The following is a 26,741-nucleotide window of genomic DNA, read 5'->3' as shown; positions in this document are numbered from 1 at the left end:
CCTAATAAATGAATCTGGAAGAGCAGTGAGATACAAACTCAACATTCAGAAATCAAAGGCTTTTTTGAACACCAACAATGAAATATCAGAAATGGAAATCAGGAAAAAATTCCCATTAGCTATAACAACAAGAAAAATAAAGTACCTAGGAAGAACCTAACCAAGGAGGCAAAAAGCCTGTACTCAGAAAACTACACAACACTGAAGAAAGAAATTAAGCAAGACACAAATAAATGGAAGGATATACTGTGTTCGTGGATAGGAAGAATTAACATCATCAACATGTTCATACTACCCAAAGCAATTTACAGATTCAGTGCAATCCCTATTAAAACTATCAGTGACATATTTCACAGATATAGAACAAACATTTCAAAAATCTATATGGAATATAGATTACCCTGAATAGCTGCAGCAATTTTGAGAAAGAAGAACAAAGTAGGAGGGATCAAAATACTAGATATCAAACTATATTACAAGGCCATTGTAATAAAAACAAGCTGGTACTGGCATAAGAACAGACATACAGATCAATGAAACAGATTAAAGAGCCCAGAAATAAACCCAAATCTCTACAGTCAATTAATATTTGACAAAGGGAGCAAAAGCATAAAATATAGTAGAAATATCCCCCTCAACAAATGGTGCTGGGACATCTGGACAGCTACAAGGAAAAAAATGAAACTTGACCACCAACTTACACCACACACAAAAAATAAACTCAAGATGAATAAAAGACTTAAATATAAGTCATGACATCATAAAACTCCTAGAAGGGAACATGGGCAGGAAAATCTCATATATTCCATGCAGCAATATTTTTACTGATATGCCCCCTAGAGTGAGGGACATAAAAGAAAGGATAAATGAGGAGACTTCATCAAAATAAAAAGTTTCTGCATAGTTAAAAGAAACATTAACAAAATGAAGAAAACCGACCATACGGGAAAATATATTTGCCAATGATACCTCAGACAAGGGTCTGATCTCCAAAATACATAAAGAACTCACTCCAGGAAGTCCACTCTAGGAAGGCAAACAACCCAATTAAAAAAATGGGCAAATGACTTGAACAGACACTTCTCCAAGGAGGACATACAGAGGGCCCAGAGACATATGCAAAGATGCTCAGCATCACTAGCCATCAGAGAGATGCAAATTAAAACCACAGTGAGATACCACTTCACATCGGTGAAAATGGCCATGATAAACAAGTCAGCAAACAAGAAGTGCTGGCAAGGAGAAATGAGAACTCTAGTACACTGTTCATGGGAATGCAGACTGGTGCAGCCACTGTAGAAAACAGTATGGAATTTCCTCAGAAAACTAAAAATTGAAGTGCCTTTTGACCCAGCACTTCCACTGCTGGTATTATATCCTAAGAATGCTGAAACACCACCAAGAACCTATGCACCCCAAAGTTCATAGCAGCACAATATACAATAACCAAGTGCTGGAAGCAAACTAAGTGTCCATCAGTAAATGAGTGGATCAAAAAACTATGGTGCATTTACACAATGGTGTACTATACAGCTGAAAGAACAAGGGAGCTCCTACCCTTTTTGACAGCATAGATGGAACTGGAGAGAATTATGCTAAGTGAAATAAGCCAGATGGTGAAAAACAAATACCCTATGATCTCACCCATAAGTGGAATCTAATCAACAAAGCAAAGGAGCAAGCAAAATATATCCAGAGACCCTGAAATTAAGAACAAACTGACAGTAACCAGAGGGGAGGTGGGAGAGGGTAATGGGGAAAAAATTGGGAATGGCTTTAAGGAAAATGTGTAAAGGACACATGGACAAAACCAAAGGAGGGGTAGGATCAAGGATGGGAAGTGGGGATGGCTGGTGTGTGGGGGGTGGTGGGGGGAAATGGAAACAGCTGTGCTTGAACAACAATTAAAAAATGTGAAAAAAAAACTTTTAAAAAATGCACAATAAACCGAGGGAAAAGCAAGTATATCTGATATAGCATTTGAGTTATCTGTAATAATCTGATCAGAGATATTGCAGTAATAAAACTAAACACTTTCAAAAATGCTACAGAAATAGAGTATTTAATGGAGGCCGTGTAGACCAATGACTATTGAATTTACTAACATGAATCATATCATCAGTACAAGGTAGTCACAGAAACACTCTAGAGTAACCCAGTCAAGTTTTGAGAAGAGTAAATCCTGGCTTTAAAAGCAATTAAGTAACACATATTTTTATAGCACAATATACTTGGGTACCAGGAAATGCTAAAAAACATACTACATTCTGCATAGACACTGTAGGTAATATACCACAAGCCTAAAGTATTTCTAAAATTTTGAAACAAAGTGTTTTGCTTTGCTTTGACAAAAAAAAAGAAGAAGAAAAAGAAGTTGCTTAAGAATGTCCCCCCATGCCAGTCTTTGTTCCTGTTGACTTGGTAATTTCATCTGCTAACTTCAACTGCTGGTGATGTGCTTTGTCACATAGAAATCCAAGGATACTGTGCCTTCTGCTAGCTGCAGGCACTACACCCATGAAGAGGGTGTTGTACTTTACTCCCAGAAAGCTTAATGTGAAAACATTAAGAGGCTTTTTAAGTCCATTACATACAAAGTTTCCAGTCCTTGGAAATCAGGGTAATTTATTCCCTTATATTGGCTTCTTTAATTAAACTGAACAGAGGTTTATACAGAATTATATCGATAGAACATGTGTTTCATTCATTAATTCCAGTGCCTAGGTGCCTTTGAATATAAAAACTTATTTGTGTGTGTGTGTGTGTGTGTTGTTTGTTGTTTTGGTTCTTTTGTTTTGTTTTTCAGAAGTCTCAGCACAAATGGAAATCTCTCATATTCAGCAGGACTGGAAACCTTCCTTCCTCACTAATGAAGAATTCACCCAGCTGATGTTAGAGGTAAAGTGCACTTTTAAATTAACTTAACTTGTTGCAAATTTAAAATGTATCTGCTTATTCCAGATAAGATCCTGTGCCCAAACAACTGTTCTTGCCCTGGAAAGAGGTCTTGAAACAGATACTCTCCTGAAGCTCTCATGCTACTGCTTATATTTTGGCTACTACGTTGGAGCTATAAACAAGAATCCCCAAACTGAAGGTGTGAATGTACTGTTGCCATAGTGACCACAGAAAGCCCCTCTCATGGTCTCCCAACCAGAGGATACCTAGTTGGGAGAATGGGGAGGGGCTAGAACTGGAGGTAGGTTAGAGAGAGGGGAATGAGAGAGGAAAGTTCCATCTCTGCACTGTCTCCAGCAATAATTCATTTTTCCCTAAGTAGAACACATTTTGAAAACAAATATCTTCTTTTAAAGTTATACTTTTAACTTGAATTCATATTACATCAACATGGCATGTAGGTGTCAACCATTAGTGACCCTCTGCCTCCCCACCCAGCACACACCCTTTCTGTGCTAAAAAACATACACTCACATTTCTTCCTTTAGAAAATGAAGTGCCCGCACCCATCTGCAGGGCTGTATTATGGAAATCTGGCTAATCTGAGCCAGTGGACTTCCTTAATGTCATATATTTGTATATGGGTGAAACCCCTCCATAACAAATGACAATAAGTCTACAAAAATATCTGGTCAGGTGCTCTGGCATCTAAACTGGGAATAAAACTGGGAGTTTAAGAACGTGATAGTGGAGGGGGAGAGAGCCCCAGACGTAGCATGTCTGGGCCCTTAAGTGAGAAGAAAAGTAGGACAGATGAGTTTAGCAAAAGGAAGTAAGACTCTGGCTGTGTCAGCTATTCCTGGCAAGGTTTTTAGAGAGCAGTTTCTTGGAATAAATCTTTCTGTATCTCATTTTATGTGCCTCATTAAGACTGACGTAAACTCTAATTTACATAGACAAACTAGGCAGTAAAAATAACGTATCAGAGTAAGAAAATGCCAGAATGAAAATCCAAACATTAGGAAATATAAACATATTAATAAACATTTTCATAAAATGATACTTAAATGTACATGTGAACTAAGAAAATACAGAACATTCTTTAGAAGCAATGTATTTTAAGTGTCTCATACTTAGAGTAGCTTGTGAAATATCATGTTGAATTAATGCATCATTATGCTACTTCAGATAAATTGTTTTTATCTTTTAATTCTAAGGGAAAAATAGTTAAAATGCATAACCCTATAGCACCCACCTCTTTTTAAGAGCCTGTAATGCAACCTTTTCTTTTTCACTGAGTTTCAAGGAATCAAAAGTGTTTGAGGAAACAAGACTTTCATAGAGTTTAAAATAGATAATTATTTGGGCTGGAAGGCAGGACAGAGATTTCAGATGACTGGAATTTCTAGAAAAATAAGGTTTTGGATTTGTGTGGATATTCTTGATGCACTATCCTCTGTTCCCAGTATATCCCTTAAGCAGATAAAGGAAATATTGCTAAGTGAGTGACATGGATCTGAAATTAAGCCTGTACAGCCGGTGGCCTTCTGAGTCAATTGTAGTTTTCAGGAGTCTGGGAAACCCACCAACTAGTACTTTTAATTTATCTTGGGCTATCTTATGCTTCTATTCCAATGTGTTGTTCCTCAGTAGACACATACCTGGTGATGAGTCACTGGAGGCCCCCTGGTAGTTTGAAACCTAACAGTGACACCAACAGGATGATGTCATCACTCTCTACTGTGCAGCTTACTCATAGTATGTATCCCATTCCAGCTGCATCTCCCTCTCAGTTTTTCAGAGCCACTTCAGGGAATGTGAAGAATTCAGAAGCCATGTCTTGGTAACCAGTAGTTCCCCTTTCAAAATGAGGACAGAACCCATCAGGCCCTAGGAAGCTAAGCTGCTGATATCCTTGGTTGGAATCCCTCCTTCGTGCCTCTTTTTCTCAGAAAGGCCCCAAACAAGATTCTAAGAGGACCCACACAGTTGTAATGTTTGAAAAAAACAAAAATGACTTGATTACAGGCAAGCCAAGCCGGTCAAGTGTAAGCTGGCAGAAATTCCAGGTATGAGTAGGTGAATGAGTACACATAAAAGGAGAGAAATCCATTGTTGATCGGTACTGAGGGAGTTTGAGGCACTTCTAAACTTTGTTCAGAGAAGCTACAGCAGTCTTTTCCCTTAGGCTAGAGTTTGTTCCAGAGAACACAAGAGACATCCTATCAGAATCAGGAATTGGCATAAAGGGATGGTTTCATTTCCCTATCATGTGTGGTAAGTATAAAATTGAGGCATTATGGTGTCTTTGGCATCCCTAAATCTTCTGTCAAAGGCACCTTTACATTGACAGGGGCATGTCATTTTGCAATCACATTCTATTGAGTCACTCTCAAATACTGCCGATGAGCAAGTAGTGACTCAGTTCAGTTCTAGTGAATTTGACAGAAAATGCCAATGAGCTGATAAAAGTAATCTCCCATTTATAAATACCTTCAGTTTTTGCACACCCACTGGCTTTATAAATTCAAGAGGGGCATGGGCTTACTGTGCAGGAAGATAATTTTCCCAGTATTAGAACTGCTTTTTCCAAAAAGGTCCAACTGACACATCAGCAGTACCCCTACCTCTTTAAAAAATGCACCTCCAGGAGCTCTGAAAATATGATTGAAAAATCATTTAGGAAAATGTGTGAGGGGGAAAAGAAATAAAAATTACTAAGATGTACCTCTGTATTCACTATGACCCATATATCTAATCTGGGATTTCTCAACCTTAGCACTATTGATGTCTTGGACCTGCTAATTCTTTGTTGTGGTGGTATCCTGTGCATTATAGGACATTTCAAAGCATCCTTGGCCTCTACCAACTAGATGTAACCCTTCCCCAGTTAGTGACAACCAAACAGGTCTCTAGACACTGCCAGACATCCACTGATGTAATCCATGAGGATGCTGTCTACTTAAGAAATGTACCATGGACAAAGCCAAAGAGGGTTAGGATTGAGGATGGGAGTTGGGGGTAGGATGGGGGAAAGTGGTGGTGGGAAAATGGAGATAACTGTATTTGAACATTAATAAAAAAGATATCAAAAAAGGAGAAATGTGCTTTAATAAATATTTTTCAGTTTTAAATCCTGCACTATATAAGTATAATATAAAATGACCCCAGTGATAATTTTCCTAGTGAAAGGAACCATCTCCTATTTTGGCATGTTGTAACCACACCTTTTACACATAGGCAGTGAATCAGTTCAGGTTCCTGTTACTGTGCACATAGCCACAGTATCCTAACCTAAACAAAGTAGTGCCCATTTGGTTATGCAGATCCTGGAACACTCTAGCTAAGTGATACAAAATATTTCTAGAACTTTCTAAGCATACATTGCAGTTTAGATATTTTTCCCCCAAAGCAGAAAAGAAGTCCATTAGGGGAAGATTATATTTCAGAGAAACAGTCAGTAAAGCAACAGTTCTAGATTTACAGCAACAGTCCACTCATTACATTACTGCCTCTGAGATGTATTTTCTAGTGAGATGAGCTCTGTTTTTCCTCGCTCCCATCTCATCGGTGCATCATGGAGCCAGTTGCCACTACAACCTTATCCTCTGCTGAATTACTTAGTCTGAATTTTAAAACTCAAGTTTCAGATGTGTCTTATGACAGCATCATGAGCATCTAATCAGGAATCTAAGTTTGGCTAGAGTGGGAGGGAGTGGTGGGGGAAAATGCAGACAACCATAACTGAACAACAATAAAGTAATTTTTAAAAAGGGTGGATATATAGTAATAGGAAAAAATGTAATAATTGGATTTTATGATATTTCAGTCTGCAGAGGAAAAAGTAAGGGTTCAATCAAAACATGTACATGAAACCATTATGTTATACTTCAAAAATATTCATTAAAGATCCAACATATGTCTAACACTAAAAATAAAAATAAAAATAAAAATAAAAACAAAACAGCAAGTGTCTGTGAGAAAACACTGCTGCCAGGAGGGAAGAAGGCAGCATGGTAGGAGGGAGCAGATCCCACTTTCCCCTACCCATGGGAGAAAAACCTAGCCGACCTACAGAGGAACAGAGCACACAGCCAACAGTACCACAGCACATATGAAAATAGGAGGTTAAAAATTGTAGCGGACATTGAAAAACCAGAGAGTAAGGAGAATGCTTCAGGATAATAAGGGCCCAGGGATCAGCGTGGGGACTGCGGAGGTTGCAACCCCAGGCCTGGTGCTCTTGGGTCTGCCTCAGGGTGCTTGAGAAACAACTGGGTCAACCACTCCCTCCCTGGCCAAACAAGCATAGAGCAACACTGGGGGAGGCCTGGTTGCTTGAAGGCACAGAGAAGAGAGTGAGGACTGAGTGGTAATCACACAGGGGTTGTGAGCACCCACGTATAACCCTGGAAAGAGTGTACACTGGAGGCTGTGTGACAAAGGGCGGCCAGGCCACGCCTTCGCCCTGAACCTGGGGAGAACGCGTTTTGTGGAAGACCTGGAGCTCACAATTGTGAACCCAAGAAAGGCACGGGCGCAGGATCCCCGGTGCCCACAGCCATCAACCCCGGGAAGGCGCCGGTGCTCCACAGGATCCCCTGAGCCAACAGCCATGAACCAGGAGAAAGCACATGCGTGCACTATGCAGGATCCCAGGAGCCCACAGCTGTGAATTTGGGAGAGCGTGCTTAGGAAGGCCCAGATCCCACACCCAGGGCCCTGTGGAGAGGCACCTGACTGGCTCTGGGGAGAGTAGGCAGGAGGCTGACTGAGTGCTGAACAGGAAGGGAGAAAAGCAATACCCATCACCCCTCAGCCTGCAGAAGCCAGCAAAACCAGAAAAACTAGTTCGGCCAGTTTGAAATCAACAAGAGTTTTTTTTTGTTTCATTGTTTGATTTTTTTAAGTAACTTTTTATTTTTTAATTCTTATTATTTTTATATCTCTCAATTCCTTTTGCTTCTCTTTCCTTCTTTCTAGTGTTATTCTTTCTTCCTTTCTTTCCAATTTTATCTCTTCTCCCTTCCATCTTCTGTTTTTTTCTTCTTTTTTTCTCCTTTTTGCTTTTTTTAAACTGAAAGTTATTGCATATTTGTATTATCACTTTTTCATTATTCTTATGTTTTTTATTTTATTAGTCTTTTGGTATTCCTATTCTTTCTCTATAGTCTTCTTTGCTTGGCTGATTATATTGTATCATTTGACAGGTTTCTCCTGTTATCTCATTCATAGTGTATTGCTAATTTACTGTCTTTCACTTCATTTGTATTCCATTACTATATTACTCAAGGTTCTATACTCCCTATTCTTGTTATCAAGATCTCATAGAATTTCTGATATGATTATTACTCTAATACTACTATAAATAATAGCTATTACATACAATTATAAATACTACACAACACTCCTCCCAAATCTTAACCCACATCATGGTTTCCTGAACTCCATTACTGTAGTGGTTAACTCTATTCTCTCACATACTACACCTATCTACTATTCTTTATGCTCATTTTACCTCAGAATCTGATCTCCCACAACCTCAATGCTTTCTAGATCCAACTCATAATCCTTCCCTCCCCAACAAGAGTCTTATCTTCTTTCCATCCTTTCTAAAACATGGATACTTCAGTGGAAGATCACGGTTAACAATATACATAGCCAAAGGATCTCCTAGCTCTTCTCTACTAGCTGCTATTGTAAATATCGTAGAATACTGTCTTGCTATCTTAAACCATTTTCCTTCCCCTTCCAACTGGTCACAAAAAAGAGTAGGAGGAAGCTCTGAACACCAGGATGCCCAAGGAGACTGCACCACTGAATCTCATGAATATTCTACCACAGAGGTTCACACCATAAACGCAGAGAGCTAGAACAGATCAATTTAAGAAGGTGAGGCTAACAAGAAGAGTCTCACAAACAATGGGAAGACAAAGAAACAATCCATAAATAAAGGGAAACAAAGAAGCCTCAGAAAGACTGATAAATGAAATAGAGGCAACTCAACTATCAGATAGTGAGTTCAAAGCAAGGATTATCAGGAAGCTCAATAAGCTCACAATGAGCTACCAGGAACTACAGGGGAACTACAATGAACTCAATGAAAACTATATCGACATGAAAAAGGAAATAGAAACTATCAACAAGGGCTAAGAGGAAATGAAGAATACAATCTCAGAACTGAAGAATACAGTAGAAGGAATAAAAAGCAGGATTGATGAAGACGATCAGATCAGCAAATTGGAGGAGAAAGTAGAAAAAAACACCCAGAAAGAGCAAGAAAAGGAAAAGAGGCTCAGAAAGAATGAAGAGGGATTAAGAGAAATGCAAGACAATATGAAATGTAACAATATCCATATAATAGGGATACCAGATGGAGAAGAACAGCAAGAGATAGAAAACCTACTTCAAAAAGTAATGATGGAAAACTTCCCTAATTTGATGAGAGAAAAACTCACACAAATCCAGGAAACACAGAGTCCCAATCAAGAGGAACCCAAAGAGGCCCACCTCCAGGCACATCATAATTAAAATGGCAAAATTTCAAGACAAGGAGAGAATCTTAAAGGCAGCAAGGGTAAAACAGGAAGTAACATACAAGGGAGCCCCAATAAGGCTAGCAGCTGACTTCTAAATGGAAATGCTCCAAGCCAGAAGAGAATGGCAAGAAACATTCCAAGTAATGAGAACCAGAGGTCTGCAAACAAGACTACTTTACCCATCAAGGCTCTTAATCAAGATAGAAGTACAAATAAGGTGCTTCCTATACAAAACAAGTCTAAAAGAACGCACCTCCACCACACCAGCTCTGCAAGAGATGCTAAATGGAATGCTTTAAGGAAAGGAAGGAAAAGAGAAAGAGAGAGAAAGGAACAGAGGTATGTAAATGGCAGGTACAAGTGAATGGTACCTATCAATAATAACCTTAAATGTAAATGGATTAAATGCTCCAATCAAAAGACATAGAATAGCTGATGGGATAAGAAAAAATGACCCACACATATGCTGCCTACAAGAGACCCACCTCAGAATAAAAGACCTGCACAGGCTGAAAGTGAAGGGTTGGAAACAAATTTTCCAAGCAAATGGACAGGAAAATAAAGCTGGGGTAGCAATACTCATATCAGACAAAATAGACTTCCAAAAAGGCCACAAAGAGAGGCCCAGAAGGTCACTTCATAATACTCAAGGGAAGAATCCACCAAGAAGACATAAACATTGTAAACTTATATGCCCCCAAAATAGGAGCACCCAAATACATAAACAAAATCTTAGAGGATTTCAAGAAAGATATTGAGAGCAACACAGTTACAGTGGGGGATTTTAACACAACACTGTCAAAAAACAATAGATCTTCCAAACAAAATATCAAGAAAGATATTGTGGCATTGAACAATGCCCGACATGAAATGGACTTAACTGATATATAGACAGCCCTCTATCCCAAAGAAGCTAAATACATATTCTTTTCAAATGCGCATGGAACATTTTCAAAGATAGATCACATAATAGGACACAAAACAAACCTCAACTAATTCAAGAAAATTCAAATCATATCAAACATATTCTCTGACCACAAAGGAGTGAAACCAGAAACAAACCCCAAGGGAAAAAAATCCAAAGCACTCAAAATCATGGATATTAAATAGCATGCTATTAAACAATGGATAGATCAAGAATGAATTTAGGGAAGAAATCTAAAAGTTTCTGGAAACATATGAAAATGAACTCACAACAACCCAAAGTTGTGGGACACAGTGAAGGCAGTTCTGAGAGGGAACTTCATAGCGATACAGGTCTACCTAAAAAAGATAGAAACATTTTAAACAGGCAACCTAACCCTAAGTCCAGAAGAACTCTAGGGACAACAATAAAGACAGCCCAGAGCAAATAGAAAGAAGGAAATAACCAAGATCAGAGCAGAATTAAGTGACATAGAGACTAAAAGCACAATTCTAAGGATCAATAAATCCAGGAGCTGGTTCTTTGAAAAGGTAAACACAATTGACAAGCCTTTAAGCAGGCTCATCAAGAAAAAAAGAGAGATGACCCAAATAAACACAATCAGAAATGAAAGAGGAGAGATTACAACTGACAACAAAGAAATGCAAAGGATTATAAGAAATTACTATGAAGAACTGTATGCCAAGAAATCTGAAAATGTAGGTGAAATGGACAAATTTCTAGAGAAATGTAATCTCCCAAAACTCAATAAAGAAGAAGCAGAAAGCCTGAACAGACCAATAACAGTAAATGAAATTGAAGCAGTAATCAAAAAACTCCCAAAAACACAAAAGCCCTGGACCAGATAGTCTCACAAGAGAATTCTACAAAGCATTCAAGAAAAAGGCAGCCCCTATCCTGCAGAGACTATTCCAAAACATAAAGAATGATGGAAGACTACCAAACTCCTTTTATGAGACCAGCATCATCCTGATCCCCAAACCAAATAAAGACACAACAAAGAAAGAAAACCTCAGGCCAGTATAGCTGATGAACATACATGCTAAAATCCTCAACTAAATATTGGAAAACTGCATCCAACAATATGTGAAAAAGATCATACACCATGACCAAGTGGGATTCATCCCGGGGATGCAAGGATGGTTCAATATTCGCAAATCAGTAAATGTAATACATCACATAAACAAAAGCAAAGACAAAACTCACATGATCATATCAATAATAGGGAAAAAGCATTTGTAAGGTACAGCACCCATTTATGATAAAAACACTCAGCAAAGTGGGACTAGAGGGAGCATTCCTCCATATAATAAAGGCCATATCTGAGAGACCTACAGCCAGCATCATACTCAATGGGCAAAAATTAAAATCTTTTCCACTAAGATCAGGAACAACACAAGGCTGTCCACTTTCACCACTTCTATTCAATATAGTACTGGAAGTTTTAGCCACAGCAATCAGACAAGAAAAAGAAATAAAAGGCATCCAAATCGGAAAGGAGGAAACAAAACTGTCACTGTTTGCAGATGACATGATAGTGTACATAGAAAATCATATAGACTCTACCAAAAAATTGCTTGACCTAATAAATGAATTTGGCAAAACAAAGGGATAGAAAGTCAATATCCAGAAATCAAAGGCATTTCTGTACACCAACAATGAAACAGCAGAAGCAGAAATCAAGAAAAAAATCCCATTTGAAATAGCAAAAAGAAAAATAAAATACCTAGGAATAAACCTAACCAAAGAGGTAAAAGACCTGTATTCAGAAAACTACTTAACACTGAAAAAAGAAATTAAGGAAGACACAAACAAATGGAAACATATGCCGTGTTCATGGATCAGAAGAATTAATATCATCAAAATGTCCATACTACCCAAAGCAATTTACACATTCAATGAAATACCTACTAAAGTACCAATGGCATATTTCACAGACATAGAACAAACACTTTAAAAATTTATATGGAACCATAAATGACCCTGAATAGCTGCTGCAATTTTGAGAAAGAAGAGTAAAGTAGGAGGGATCACAATACCTGACACTAAACTATACTACAAGGCCCCTGTAATCAAAACAGCCTGGTACTGGCATAAAAACAGGTAGATGGACCAATGGTACAGAACAGAGAGCCCAGAAGTAAACCCAAGTCTCTATGGTCAATTAATACTTGAGAAAGGAGGCAGCAACATAAAATGGAGTAAAAATAGCCTCTTCAACAAATGGTGTTGGGAGAGCTGGACAGCTACATGCAAAAAAAATGAAACTCGAGCACCAACTTACACCATACACAAAAATAAATTCAGGGTCAATAAAAGATTTAAATATAAGCCATGACACCATTAAAGTCCTAGAGGAGAACGTAGGCAAATCTCAGAGGAAAATCTCAGATATTTCATGCAAAAACATTTTTACTCATGTGTCCCCTAGAGCAAGGGACATAAATGAAACAATAAACAAATGGGATCTCATCAAAATAAAAAGCTTCTGAATGGCTAAAGAAAACAGTATCAAAATAAAAAGAGAACCAACTGTATGGGAAAACATATTTGCCAATGATACCTCAGACAAGGGTTTCATCTCCAAAATTTATAAAGAACTTACATGACTCCACTCTAAGAAGACAAGAAACCCAATTAAAAAAATGGGCAAAGGACTTGAATAGACACTTCTCCAAGGAGGACATACAGAAGATCCAGAGACACATGAAACAATGCTCAATATCACTAGCTATCAGAGAGATGCAAATTAAAACCACAATGAGATACCACTTCACACCAGTCAGAGTGGCCATCATAAACAAAGCAACAAACCACAAGTGTTGGAGAGGTTGTGGAGAAAAGGGGACCCTAGTGCACTGTTGGTGGGATTGCAGAATGGTAGAAGCACTATGGAATACAGTATGGAATTTTCTCAGAAAACTAAAAATGGATCTGCCTTTTGACCCAGCAATTCCACTGCTGGGACTATATCCTAAGAACACTAAAACACCAATACAAAAGGACCTTTGCAATCTGATGTTCATAGCAGCACAATTTACAATAGCTTGTGCTGGAAGCAACCTAGGTGCCCATCAGTAAATGAATGGATCAAAAACTATGGTACATTTACAGAATGGAATTCTATGCAGTAGAAAGAAAGAAGGAGCTCCTGCCCTTTGCAACAGCATGGATGGAGCTGGAAAGCATCATGCTAAGCAAAATAAGCCAGGCAGTGAAAGACAAATACCATCTGATCTCACCTTTAACAGGAACCTAAACAACAAAACAAAGAAATAAGCAAAATACAGCCAAAGACACTGAAATAGAGACCAGGCTGACAGTGACCAGAGGGGAGAGCGTAGGGAATTTCAGGGGAATTTCAGGGGAGAATGGGAAGGGTTTACAGGAACAAATATAAAGGACACACGGACTAAAACTAGTGGGGGTGGAAATGGGAGGTAGGCAGGGAGGAATGGCTGGGTGGGCTGGAATGGGAGTAAAGGACAGAAAACTGTACTTAAATTTTATTAAAATAAAATTTAAAAAAATAAACACTGCTTTCTAAATCTTCTCTATCACAAGCACCTGGAGCAGTGGGCTTGACATATAGTAGGTGCTCAGTAAAAACACTGTAAATGAAAGAATTTTCAGTCTTTCTAAAATAATTTTTGGACCTAGTTTAGTTATACACCACTTCCCCCTCAACCCTTATTTCTGTTAAATAACGTAAATGTTCTTTACAAACAGTACCTTTGGAGGAACCTAATCTACAGGCAAACTATCTCTTTTTAATGTGTCTATTAGGTCTGATGTCTTTCAGTAAACGTTTACTACTAAACTCAGAGTGATATTGGGAGCACGGGAGCAGGAACCTTAAAATATCACTGACGTCTTTTAATGATAATGGTGATGTTTCTGATTCAGCCCAATAGTATGCTTATCATTAAAACTCCTTGGGTAATTTTCATGCTGAATTTTGATGCAGATACCAGGAGGTCAGATGTTTCATGGAGCCTTTTAGTGCTTTCACAAGCACTTTAAGAACCTATCCCGTGTGATAGGCAGAGGAGTTCTCTGAGGTTATTTGTAGAAATATTCCAAGGCTTACAAAACAAAGTCAGTGTCATAATGTTGCCAGTGGAAGCAGGGGTCTTGTAGTGTCACAAGGAAAGCAGTCCAGGAGACCCACAAGGGAGGATGAGATGTGGCAAGATTTATTTGGATAGAAATAGAAGGCTGCCTTTGGGTTCCCAATGTGCTGTCTCCATCTATCCTACCAGGGAAAAAATTCAACCGTGTCTTGAGCAAAGCCAAAACAAAAGCCAGTTTCCACAGCTTCTATTTTATATTAAAGCTTCATCCTTCAGAACCCGCAGGCAGCTGCTAAGTGTTCTCAGTCCCAATGCAAGTAGCTTAGCACTGTTCCCAGCTGTGCTGTTGTACACAGGCTCTCTCCTGGAGCTTGCCTTTGGGGTCTTTGCATCTGCAGTCTTTGGTGCTGCTTGACCTGGGTGGTGGCTATGGAGAGAAGGTGCAAGTGAATGGGTGAGTGCATGTCCTGGGCGGGGACGGGGAGGAGAGAGAGAGAGAGAGAAAGGGAAAGGGAAAAGGAAAGAGGGGAGGAGAGAGGAAACGAGAGGAAAAGAGAAGGAGAGAGAGGAGGGCAGAAAGAAAGAGCGGGACAGGAGAAGAGAGCAAGCAAGAGCTGCTTTGTTCAACTGGACTATATTATCTCAGGCTTGGAAAGGACCAGGTACTTTTTCAAAATAACCAATCAACTTCACAAGCTTTCACAGGCTTTTGATGGGTCCACTCCCTGACCAGTTTATCCCCCTCCCAGGCTAGACTGATAGGCCTCTGTGGTCACTATTTTGACTTTGATTGCTCATGTGCCTACCTCCCCTTTTATTGTTTTATTCCTTCCCCCCATAGTCTGGGCAAGTGGACCTGGGAAACTGAAAAGCCTGTCCTTCCTCCCTGTTTGGGAAAAGAAGGGCTGTTAATCCCCTTTGCAGACAATGTTGAGATCCCCTGGAGTGTGTGAAGCTGTAGCTTCCTGGCTAAGCAAGCAGGCTATGTTCCCTCAACAATGTCTGATTCCCTTTGCTTCCTTTCTTTATTAATAACTAGCTAATTACTTGTGGTAATAATAATCTAGGGTTCTATACTTCAGTAGCATACTCCCCCATAGAAGCATGTCTAAAGGGTCTTCACTGTTGTGTTTTCTGTAGGCATTAGATGGCTTTATCATCGCTGTGACAAGGGATGGCAGCATCCTCTATGTTTCTGACAGTATCACGCCTCTCCTTGGGCACTTGCCGGTGAGTTTCCACTTCTCTGGGGGCCTTTGCCAGTACACATTTTCATTTTTCCTTGGGAACCATCCAGAACTACAATCAAAGTGGTACAGGTGTGTGGTGGTCTTTGTGTGAGAAGGATTCAGGAATGCTCTTGACAAGACCCAGGCCAAGGTCCTAGGGGTCTTCCTCTGGGACCTTGGCAGGTCCCAGATGCGTCATCCTGGAACAAGAAAGGCACTGTGGTCTTGGCATGGGCCAACCTGGAATGGTGTACATAGTGTAGATCCTTACCCTCTGTGCCCAAGAATCCACCAAGGAGCTGTAGCCTGAAGAGAGTGTCACAGCACAGTTAGCAGAGCTCAGAGCCTCTGCAGAGGCTGACAGATATCCTCCTGAGAAGGGAAACTCCAACATCTTGGTCTAGGAATGTGAACCAGATAGCTGCAGATAGGGCATGGCTTGGAGATCACTAGGGACATAACTGAGAATGCAAGTAGGTAGTGACACTAGTGGTGAGGGTCCAGCAACAGGGCTGATCCTGGGGGGATTAAAATACTCTGGAAAAATGATGTTGGCCCTGGAAGGTTTTGGGGAACAAGGAGGGTTTGGATAGCCAAGAGGATAAAGCAAGCTCTGCTCTCCCCACAGGAGCCAGGCTGAAACTAGGAGACAGATGTGTGCAGCATATACAAAGGCCCTCGAAAATGTTTCTCCCTCCCCTTTTTTCTAGCTTCTCTCCTTCTCCCCTTTTTTCTAGCTTCTCTCCTTGCTGTTTCTCCCTTTCTTCTCTCCTTTCCTCCCTTCCTCCTTAGTGCTTCATCCTCTCAAATGAGCCTTGCTGACCCTCTGATAATCCCACATCACCCACCCTCCATCAGGATGAGCATCTGGCTCATGAAGGCTCCACTTTGAGGGTCCCTCATAGGCACCTGGCTAGCCTTCCATTTCCTTCCACACCATTATTTATTCCTACAGAGCCTAACCTTGAACACAGCTCTACAAGGAGTATTCTGTGGGACTTAGGATAAACCTTCCTCTCTTCTCTCTCCTTCCAACAAGCCCTGATAAACTGATTAACCTCCACCACTCCCCAGCCCCAGCATACCTGCAGAAAGGCTGTTAGTGTATGTGATGGGGAGGGTGAAGGCTTGCCCCGGGTTCCTGTACCTAGGGACTCCTGGCAAGTAAGGTACTGCAGGACTGGTTGTCTCTCCTTAGCCACACCTGCTGCAGAACTGCAGGGCCTTACCTGTAAGCAGCTTGCCTCCCTTGGGGTCATGACCCAGTGTGCTGATTTTCCAGTGCTCCACATCATCCTGGGTCATATTCTTCCTCAGAAGGCACATGTCTCCTCCCATAATTTCCACACATGTGCTGTGTGGAAAGCAAAGCCACCATCCACACTTTCCCTTTGCCAGTTACTGTGTTGTAGCCCAGCAAAGCATTTTTTATTCTGCTAGGCAGATGCCTTTACATTTTGCCATACTCTATCTGACCTCTGTGTTTCAGCCCATTTCCTGCACCATTTTCAGGGAGCATTAGGCTAAGGCAGGGGGCAGGGGGTGCTCTCTCCTTTGTCAGAGAGGCTGGTTCTCACTTTGCCCTAAAGAGCTAAGGGCACAGTTTCATCTTGATTCTAGTGTCAGGCTAGAGAACAGTGATGAGGCCTATCAAGGTGAGGAATACAGAAGTGATCCCATTCAATCCGCCAGCTTCTTTGGGCCAGTCTGACAGTGGCTGAGGAAGAAGAGGAAATGGGTGCCCCTGTGAAGAGGGTTTGCATTTTGTGAGTGGACAGGATTGGATGATGATGGGCACAGATTGAAAGCAATGAGACATCACCTCCTCAGTGAGCAGGGAGTTAGTGCAGGAGCACAGAGCTGTTGGGTGAACAGGATTTGCACTCTTCTGCTTTCTGCCCATGTAATTATCTGACGACACAGTTGCTGTATGTGGCAGATAGGACTTGTAAAAAATAAGTAGGGAATTTTTCTGATTTGAAATTATGGGGTGATTTAGGACCACCTTTGTAAATTATTTTCTTTAACTCTGGAAGGGCCAGAAATGACCCTGACTCTAATTTGTCAATGCTTAGTAAATGTCTATGTATAGACCCTCACCCAGAAACACACTGAATCAGCCCTCAAGCTCCCCAGTGGAAGTGTGCCTAGGATGGAGAATCCCCAAATATAACTTTTATTTACTTGTAACTTACATTACCCAGTTTTCACCAGATTGAATTTTCTTTTTCCTTTTTGCTTAGGATTCACTTGCATCCTTTGCTAGTGGGTGGACTAGGATGATTAAGGATGGAAACTTCCCTTGTGCCAATCAGCCTATAGCCAGTTGAGCAAGTGAGCTGGCCTGGACTACCTCTATTACCTCCACTTTACAGGGAGGAAACCCAATATGGCCCCATTGGTGAGGAGCATAGATGGGCTTAAAATAGGCACTACTGACTGCAGAGCCCAAGCTCTTCATCATCTGCTCTGGTGTCTTTCTGATGCAAAGGACTTGGCTTGCCACTTAGAAATTCTACTTTCAGTTTAGGTCACTTTTTCTTTAATTTTTTTTTAATCATTGTTCAAGTACAGTTTTCTCCCTTTTAATCCCAATCCAGCCCACCCACCCAACCCTTCCCACTCCCCTCCCATTCCCAACTCCCCCCTAGTTTGTATCCCTGCATCCTTTAAATTTGTTCCTGTAAACCCTTCCCATTCTCCCCTGAAATTCCCTCTTCTCTCCCCTCTGTTCTCTGTCAGCCTGTTCTCTATTTCACTGTCTTTGGCTATATTTTGCTTGTTTCTTTGTTTTGTTGTTTAGGTTCCTATTAAAGGTGAGATCAGATGGTATTTGTCTTTCACTGCCTGGCTTATTTTGCTTAGCATGATGCTTTCCAGCTCCATCCAAGCTGTTGCAAAGGGCAGGAGCTCTTTCTTTCTACTGCATAGAATTCCACTGTGTAAATGTACCATAGTTTTTTGATCCATTCATTTACTGATGGGCACCTAGGTTGCTTCCAGCACCTAGCTATTGTAAATTGTGCTGCTATGAACATCGGGGTGCAAAGGTTCTTTTGTATTGGTGTTTTAGAGTTCTTAGGATATAGTCCCAGCAGTGGAATTGCCAGGTCAAAAGGCAGATCCATTTTTAATTTTCTAAGGAAGTTTCACACTGCTTTCCAAAGTGGTTGTACCAGTCTGCAGTCCCACCAACAGTGCACTAGGGTCCCCTTTTCTCCACAACCTCTCCAACACTTGTGGTTTGTTGCTTAGTTTATGATGGCCATTCTGACTGGTGTGAAGTGGTATCTCATTGTGGTTTTAATTTGCATCTCTCTGATAGCTAGTGATATTGAGCATTGTTTCATGTGTCTCTGGATCTTCTGTATGTCCTCCTTGGAGAAGTGTCTATTCAAGTCCTTTGCCCATTTTTTTAATTGGGTTTCTTGTCTTCTTAGAGTGGAGTCATGTAAGTTCTTTATAAATTTTGGAGATGAAACCCTTGTCTGAGGTATCATTGGCATATATGTTTTCCCATACAGTTGGTTCTCTTTTTATTTTGATACTGTTTTCTTTAGCCATTCAGAAGCTTTTTATTTTGATGAGATCCCATTTGTTTATTGTTTCATTTATGTCCCTTGCTCTAGGGGACACATGAGTAAAAATGTTTTTGCATGAAATATCTGAGATTTTCCTCTGAGATTTGCCTACGTTCTCCTCTAGGACTTTAATGGTGTCATGGCTTATATTTAAATCTTTTATTGACCCTGAATTTATTTTTGTGTATGGTGTAAGTTGGTGCTCGAGTTTCATTTTTTTTGCATGTAGCTGTCCAGCTCTCCCAACACCATTTGTTGAAGAGGCTATTTTTACTCCATTTTATGTTGCTGCCTCCTTTCTCAAGTATTAATTGACCATAGAGACTTGGGTTTACTTCTGGGCTCTCTGTTCTGTACCATTGGTCCATCTACCTGTTTTTATGCCAGTACCAGGCTGTTTTGATTACAGGGGCCTTGTAGTATAGTTTAGTGTCAGGTATTGTGATCCCTCCTACTTTACTCTTCTTTCTCAAAATTGCAGCAGCTATTCAGGGTCATTTATGGTTCCATATAAATTTTTAAAGTGTTTGTTCTATGTCTGTGAAATATGCCATTGGTACTTTAGTAGGTATTTCATTGAATGTGTAAATTGCTTTGGGTAGTATGGACATTTTGATGATATTAATTCTTCTGATCCATGAACACGGCATATGTTTCCATTTGTTTGTGTCTTCCTTAATTTCTTTTTTCAGTGTTAAGTAGTTTTCTGAATACAGGTCTTTTACCTCTTTGGTTAGGTTTATTCCTAGGTATTTTATTTTTCTTTTTGCTATTTCAAATGGGATTTTTTTCTTGATTTCTGCTTCTGCTGTTTCATTGTTGGTGTACAGAAATGCCTTTGATTTCTGGATATTGACTTTCTATCCCTTTGTTTTGCCAAATTCATTTATTAGGTCAAGCAATTTTTTGGTAGAGTCTATATGATTTTCTATGTACACTATCATGTCATCTGCAAACAGTGACAGTTTTGTTTCCTCCTTTCCGATTTGGATGCCTTTTATTTCTTTTTCTTGTCTGATTGCTGTGGCTAAAACTTCCAGTACTATATTGAATAGAAGTGGTGAAAGTGGACAGCCTTGTGTTGTTCCTGATCTTAGTGGAAAAGATTTTAATTTTTGCCCATTGAGTATGATATTGGCTGTAGGTCTCTCATATATGGCCTTTATTATGTGGAGGAATGCTCCCTCTATTCCCCTCTTTCTCAAAACTGGGAAATTTTTTTATCATAAATGGGTGCTGTACCTTATCAAGTGCTTTTTATCATAAATGGGTGCTGTCCCTTATCAAATGCTTTTTCTGCATCTATTGATAGGATTGTGTGGTTTTTGTCTTTGCTTTTGTTTATATGATGTATTACGTTTACTGATTTGCAAATATTGTACCATCCTTGCATCCCTGAATGAATCTCACTTGGTCATGGTGTATGATCTTTTTCACATATTGTTGGGTGCAGTTTGCCAAAAGTTTGTTGAGGAGTTTAGCATGTATGTTCATCAGCTATACTGGCCTGAGGTTTTCTTTCTTTGTTGTGTCTTTATCTGGTTTTTGAATTTGGATGATGTTGGCCTCATAAAAAGAGTTTGGGAGTCTCCATCTTTTTGTATTTTTTGGAATACTCTGTGAAGGATAGGGGTTAGCTCTTCCTTAAATGCTTTGTAGAATTCTCCTGTGAAACCATCTGGTCCAGGGCTTTTGTGTTTTCAGAATTTTTTGATTACTGCTTCAATTTCTTTTGCTGTTATTGGCTTGTTCAGGCTTTCTGCTTCTTCTTCATTGAGTTTTGGGAGATTATATTTCTCTAGAAATTTGTCCATTTCACCTACATTTTCAAATTTCTTGGCATACAGTTCTTCATAGTAATTTCTTATAATCCTTTGCATTGCTTTGTTGTCAGTTGTAATCTCTCCTCTTTCATTTCTGATTGTGTTTATTTGCGTCATCTCTCTTTTTTTTCTTGATGAGCCTGCTTAAAGGTTTGTTGATTTTGTTTATCTTTTCAAAGAACCAGCTCTTGGATTTATTGATCCTTAGAATTGTGCTTTTAGTCTCTATGTCATTTCATTCTGCTCTGATCTTGGTTATTTCTTTCCTTCTGCTTTCTCTAGGCTGTCTTTGTTGTTCCTCAAGTTCTTGTAGACGTAGGGTTAGGTTGTTTGTTTGAAATGTTTCTGCCTTTTTTAAGTGGGCCTGTATCACTATGAACTTCCCTCTCAGGACTGCCTTCTCTGCGTCCCACAACTTTGGATTGTTGTGAGTTCGTTTTCATTTGTTTCCAGAAACCTTTTGATTTCTTCCTTTATTTCATTCTTGATCTATTCATTGTTTAACAGCATGCTGGTTAATATCCATGATTTTGAGTGCTTTGGGTTTTTTTTACTTGGGGTTGGTTTCTAGCTTCAGTCCCTGTGGTCTGAGAAAATGCTTGGTATGATTTCAATTTTCTTGAAATTGTTGAGGCTTGTTATGTGTCCTATCATGTGGTCTATCTTTGAAAATGTTCCATGTACATTTGAAAGGGATGTGTATTTGGCTTCTTTGAGATGAAGGGCTGTCTATATATCAGTTAAGTCCATTTCATCTAGGGTATTGTTCAATGCCACAATATCTTTCTTGATATTTTGTTCGGAAGGTCTATCATTTTTGACAGTGGTGTGTTAAAATCCCCCACTATAATTGCGTTGTTGTCAATGTCTTTCTTGAAATCCTCTAAGATTTTCTTTATGTATTTAGGTGCTCCTGTGTTGGGTGCATATATATTTACAATATTTATGTCTTCTTGGTGGATTCTTCCCTTGAGTATTATGAAGTGACCTTCTGGGTCTCTCTTTATGGACCTTTTTTGGAAGTCTATTTTGTCTGATATGAGTATTGCTACCCCGGCTTTATTTTCCTGTCCATTGCTTGGAAAATTTGTTTCCAGCCCTTCACTTTCAGTCTGTGCAGGTCTTTTAACCTGAGGTGGGTCTCTTGTAGGCAGCATATGTGTGGGTCATGTTTTCTTATCCCATCAGCTATTCTATGTCTTTTGATTGGAACATTTAATCCATTTATGTTTAAGGTTATTATTGATAGGTACTTATTCATTACCTTTTATATCTGTGTGTTCCTCTCTCTCTCTCTTTTCCTTCCTTTCCTTATAGCATTCCATTTAGCATCTCTTGCAGAGCTGGTTTGGTAGAGGTGTATTCTTTTAGACTTCTTTTGTCTGGGAAGGTTCTTTTTTGGCCTTCTATCTTGATTGAGAGCCTTGCTGGGTAAAGTAGCCTTGGTTGCAGACCTCTGGTTCTCATTACTTGGAATGTTTCTTGCCATTCTCTTCTGGCTTGGAGAATTTCCATTGAGAAGTCAGCTGTTAGCCTTATTGGGGCTCCCTTGTATGTTACTTGCTGTTTTTCCCTTGCTGCCTTTAAGATTCTCTCTTTGTCTTGAAATTTTGCCATTTTAATTATGATGTGTCTTGAGGTGGGCCTCTTTGGGTTCCTCTTGATTGGGGCTCTCTGTGTTTCCTGATTTGTGTGACTTTTTCTCTCATCAAATTAGGGAAGTTTTCCATCATTACTTTTTGAAATAGGTTTTCTATCTTTTGCTCTTCTTCTTCTCCATCTGGTATCCCTATTATATGGATATTGTTACATTTCATATTGTCTTGCATTTCTCTTAATCCCTCTTCATTCTTTCTGAGCCTCTTTTCCTTTTCTTGCTCTTTCTGGGTGTTTTTTCCTACTTTGTCCTCCAATCACTGATCCGATCTTCTTCATCAATCCTGCTTTGTATTCCTTCTACTGTATTCTTCAGTTCTGAGATTGTATTCTTCATTTCCTCTTAGCCCTTGTGGATAGTTTCTATTTCCTTTTTCATGTCGATATAGTTTTCATTGAGTTCGTTGTAGTTCCCCTGTAGTTTCTGGTAGCTCATTGTGAGCTTATTGAGCTTCCTGAATAATCATTGTTTTGAACTCAATATCTGATAGTTGAGTTGCCTCTATTTCATTTAGCATTTTTTCTGAGGCTTCCTTCTTTCCCTTCATTTGGGGATTGTTTCTTTGTTTTCTCATTGTTTGTGAGATTCTTCTTGTTTGTCTCTGTTTCTTAAATTGATCTGTTTTTGTTCCCTGTGATTATGGTATGAACTTCTGTGGTAGAATACTTGTGAGATTCAGTGGTGCAGCCTCCTTCTGGTATCCTGGTGCTCACAGCTTCCCCCCACTCTTTTTTGTGATCAGTTCGAGGAGTAAGGCAAAATGGTTTAAGACAGCAAGACAGTATTCTATGATATTTACAATAGCAGCCAGTAGAGAAGAGATGGTAGATCCTTTGGTTACTTATAGTGTCAACCGTGATCTTCCACCCCACTAGCCTTGTTTTAGAAAGGATGGAAAGAAGATAAGACTCTTATTGGGCCAAAAGGATTGTTAGTTGAATCTAGAAAGCTGTGAGGCTATGGGAGGTCAGATTCTGATGTAGGGTGGGAATAAAGATTTGTAAATAGGAGTAGTGTGTAAAAGAATAGAGACAACCCCCACAATAATATGGTTGAGGAAATTGCGAAGTGGGCTGAGATCAGGTGGGGGTGTTGAGTAGTATTTACAATTGTATGAACTAGGTCTTATTTACAGTAATATTAAAGCAACAATCATGTGGCAGAATCTATGAGATCTAGATAACAAGAATAAGGAGTATAGAACCTTGAGAGGCATACTATTGGATCACAAATGAAGAATAGAAAATTACCAACACACTGTGACTGAGATAACAGGGGGCACCTATCAAATGACAGCATAACCAGCCAAGCAAAGAAGATTATACATAAAGGAGAAGAACACCAAAATACTATTAAAATAAAAAATGTCAGAAAAGTGAGAAAAAGATAATACAAATTTGCAGTAACTTGCAAGCTCAGAAACAAAAGGGGAAAAAAAGCAGAAAGTGGAATGCAGGAGAGATAAATTTGGAGTGGAAGGAATAATACTAGGATGAAAGGAGGAGTAACAAGGGATTGAGAGATATAAAAATAATAAGAATTAAAAAATAAAAAGTCACTTAAAAAAAAACATAAAATCAAACAATCAACCAACAACAACAGCCAAAAAAAAAAAAATCTCTTGTTGGTTTCTAACCGGCCAGATCACTTTTTCTGGTCTTGCTGGCTTCAGCAAGCAGGCTGAGGGGCCTTTCCAATATTTATCACTCTTTCCTATCAAAACTCAGTCAGTCTCTCAGGTCCTGTCCCCAGGGCCAGCAGGGCGCTCTCCCCAGATCCAATCTGACTTCCCCCTGCAGGACCCTGGGTGCTCCCAAGCACACTCTCTGGAGCTCACTGCCATGGTCTCCCCGGCTCTGGGGCCCCACAGAGCTCCATCGTCTTTTCCAGGTTCTTGGTGCAAGCTCCAGGGATCGCAAGGAGACAAGCCCTTCCCCCAAATTTCACCGCAGCGGGCTCTATGCTCTCGGGAAGCACCCGCATCTTTTCTGGATTCACAGCGCAAGTTCCGGGGATTGTGAAGGGGTGCACACTTCTACCAACTTCCCCGTTGCCAGTTCCAGGAACCCCCAAAGCACAACGTGTCTTCCGGGTCCACAGCACAAGAATCAGGAATCCCGAAGGGGCACGCGCTTCCCCGAGTTCACTACCTCAGTCTCCAGAAACCAGCGAACCCTTGTGCCCTTTCCTTATTCCGGGCTTCCAGGTCTGTGTTTTCCACAAATCAGCACTCCCACCGGGCTAGGGGCGTGAGCGCACTTCCAGGCTGGGGGAACTCACCCCTCCCAGGGCTGTGCTTGGGTGCCAGCAGCTCTCCGAGACTGTCTCCCAGTCCAACTCCCCTCTCTGTGCCTTCAAGCAACAAGGTCTTCCTTGGTGTTGCTCAGCCCCTGTAGTCCGGGGAGGGAGTGATGACTCCACTCTCCCGGGTGTCCTGAGGCAGACCCCGGAGCACCCGGCCTGGGGACTGCAACCCCCCTGGTCCCTGAGCTGATCCCTGGGTCCCTGTTGTCCTGAAGCAGTCTCCTTACCATCTGGTTTTCCAATGTCTGCTATAATTTTTGATGTCCCGTTTTCATAAATATTTCGATATCCTATGCCCCTTGCTCTGTTCCTCCGCCGATCCGCGAGTTTTTCTCCCCTGCACAGAGGAAGGGGTTCATGATTCCTCCAACTAAGCCACCATCTTAGGACCCCCCCCCCCCCGGGGAACTATCGGTTTAGGTCACTTTTATTGAGACTTTTTTATTACTCAGCATGAGCTCAGAACACCCAGAACATGTCCACAGATGACTAGTGATTCAAAAGACCCATATAAAAAAAAACCCAGATGAGATTATTTTTCTGAAGAGTTTGTAATTTTGTGGTAAGATTTCACCTGTTAAGCCATTAGAGGCTAATAGAAAAATAGATAACATGTACCAAGCACTTACTATATAGCAGGCACCATTAAGTGTCCCTTGCATGTTTTAGGATGAGTAAAGCACTTGGAACAGTGGCTGGCACAGAGCTAGAGCTATATCACAATTGCTTTCCTTATCCTATTGATCTTTACAATGACCCTATGAAGTAGATACTTACCCCACTTCAAAGACGAGGAAATTGAGGCACAGAGAGGTTAAGGTCCCACAGCCAACAAGTGATGGGCCTAGGATTTGAACTCAGGCACTTTGACTCTAGGACTTGATGCTTAACCACTACTTAGAATTCTGTATAAAACACAGGAAAATCTCATGTTCTCAGGTGAGGTGGGTGGTTAGGGAGAGAATGAGTACTTGAAAGACAGTGGTCAGTCTTCATGGGAGAGCTGGCCATAGAGGGGAGGCAGAGACACAGTGTGATCAGGAAGACAGGAAGTCGTGGGCCCCACAGCAGTGCACCCTGTTAGTATCATAGGCTGGAATGCCAGGGCTTGGCATTCTTTGATACTATGAAACTGTCCCTTTTGGGGCCTAGGATTGGAGAGCCATCAGTGATTGGAGTAGGTGGCTGGGAGTAGGGAGGGCAAAAAAGAGCAGCAAGAATTCTTTCTTTTTTTTTTTTTCTTTGAGATGGCCAGGCTTAAAGTCTGTTTCCTTCCTACTATTAGAAACTTAGACATAGCAAAAAGTTACATGAGATTTTGTACAGCAATTTCCTGATGAAATATCCTAGACCTTTCTTTTCCATTTTGACAGGAAAAAAAAAAAAAAGCTCCAAGCAGAAAATGATTTTAAGATAAACTCATTGTTTCTTTGTTTTTCCTTGTAGTTTTACCAACTTTTAATTTATCGCTAATCACTGTAATTTAGTACAGTAGGTCCTCATTTAACATCACTGATAGGTCTTTGAAAACTGTGACTTTAAGCAAAACAACATGTAGTGAAACCAACTATATCATAAGCAAATTAATATAAACAAAAGTAAAGTTCCTGTGGCATATTTCTGGTCACAAAAACATCACCAGACTTCTAAATAAAGGCCCAAAGCACTTCAGATATTAAACATTGAAATAAATGTGAACTATACACACACTG

At 40.2% G+C, this 26,741-nt stretch overlaps 1 protein-coding gene and 1 long non-coding RNA gene across 2 annotated transcripts in view; both read left to right on the top strand.

The window, feature by feature from the left end:
* NPAS2 (neuronal PAS domain protein 2) overlaps window positions 1–26,741 on the top strand; it is a 112,426-nt gene that overhangs the window by 31,099 nt on the left and 54,586 nt on the right. The window contains 2 exon segments of the mRNA XM_036028370.1: window positions 2,807–2,898; window positions 15,576–15,665. Coding sequence (XP_035884263.1) covers window positions 2,807–2,898; window positions 15,576–15,665 — 182 coding nt within the window.
* LOC118501175 lies at window positions 15,672–26,402 on the top strand. Its single transcript, XR_004903782.1, has 2 exons — window positions 15,672–18,194; window positions 25,450–26,402. It is a non-coding gene; the product is annotated as an uncharacterized LOC118501175 (long non-coding RNA).

Source organism: Phyllostomus discolor, chromosome 6 (assembly GCF_004126475.2).
Source record: "Phyllostomus discolor isolate MPI-MPIP mPhyDis1 chromosome 6, mPhyDis1.pri.v3, whole genome shotgun sequence".
Classification (NCBI taxonomy): Eukaryota; Metazoa; Chordata; class Mammalia; order Chiroptera; family Phyllostomidae; genus Phyllostomus; species Phyllostomus discolor.
The sequence above is the reverse complement of the archived record's forward strand: the minus strand, read 5'-3'. Positions and strand labels throughout refer to the sequence as shown.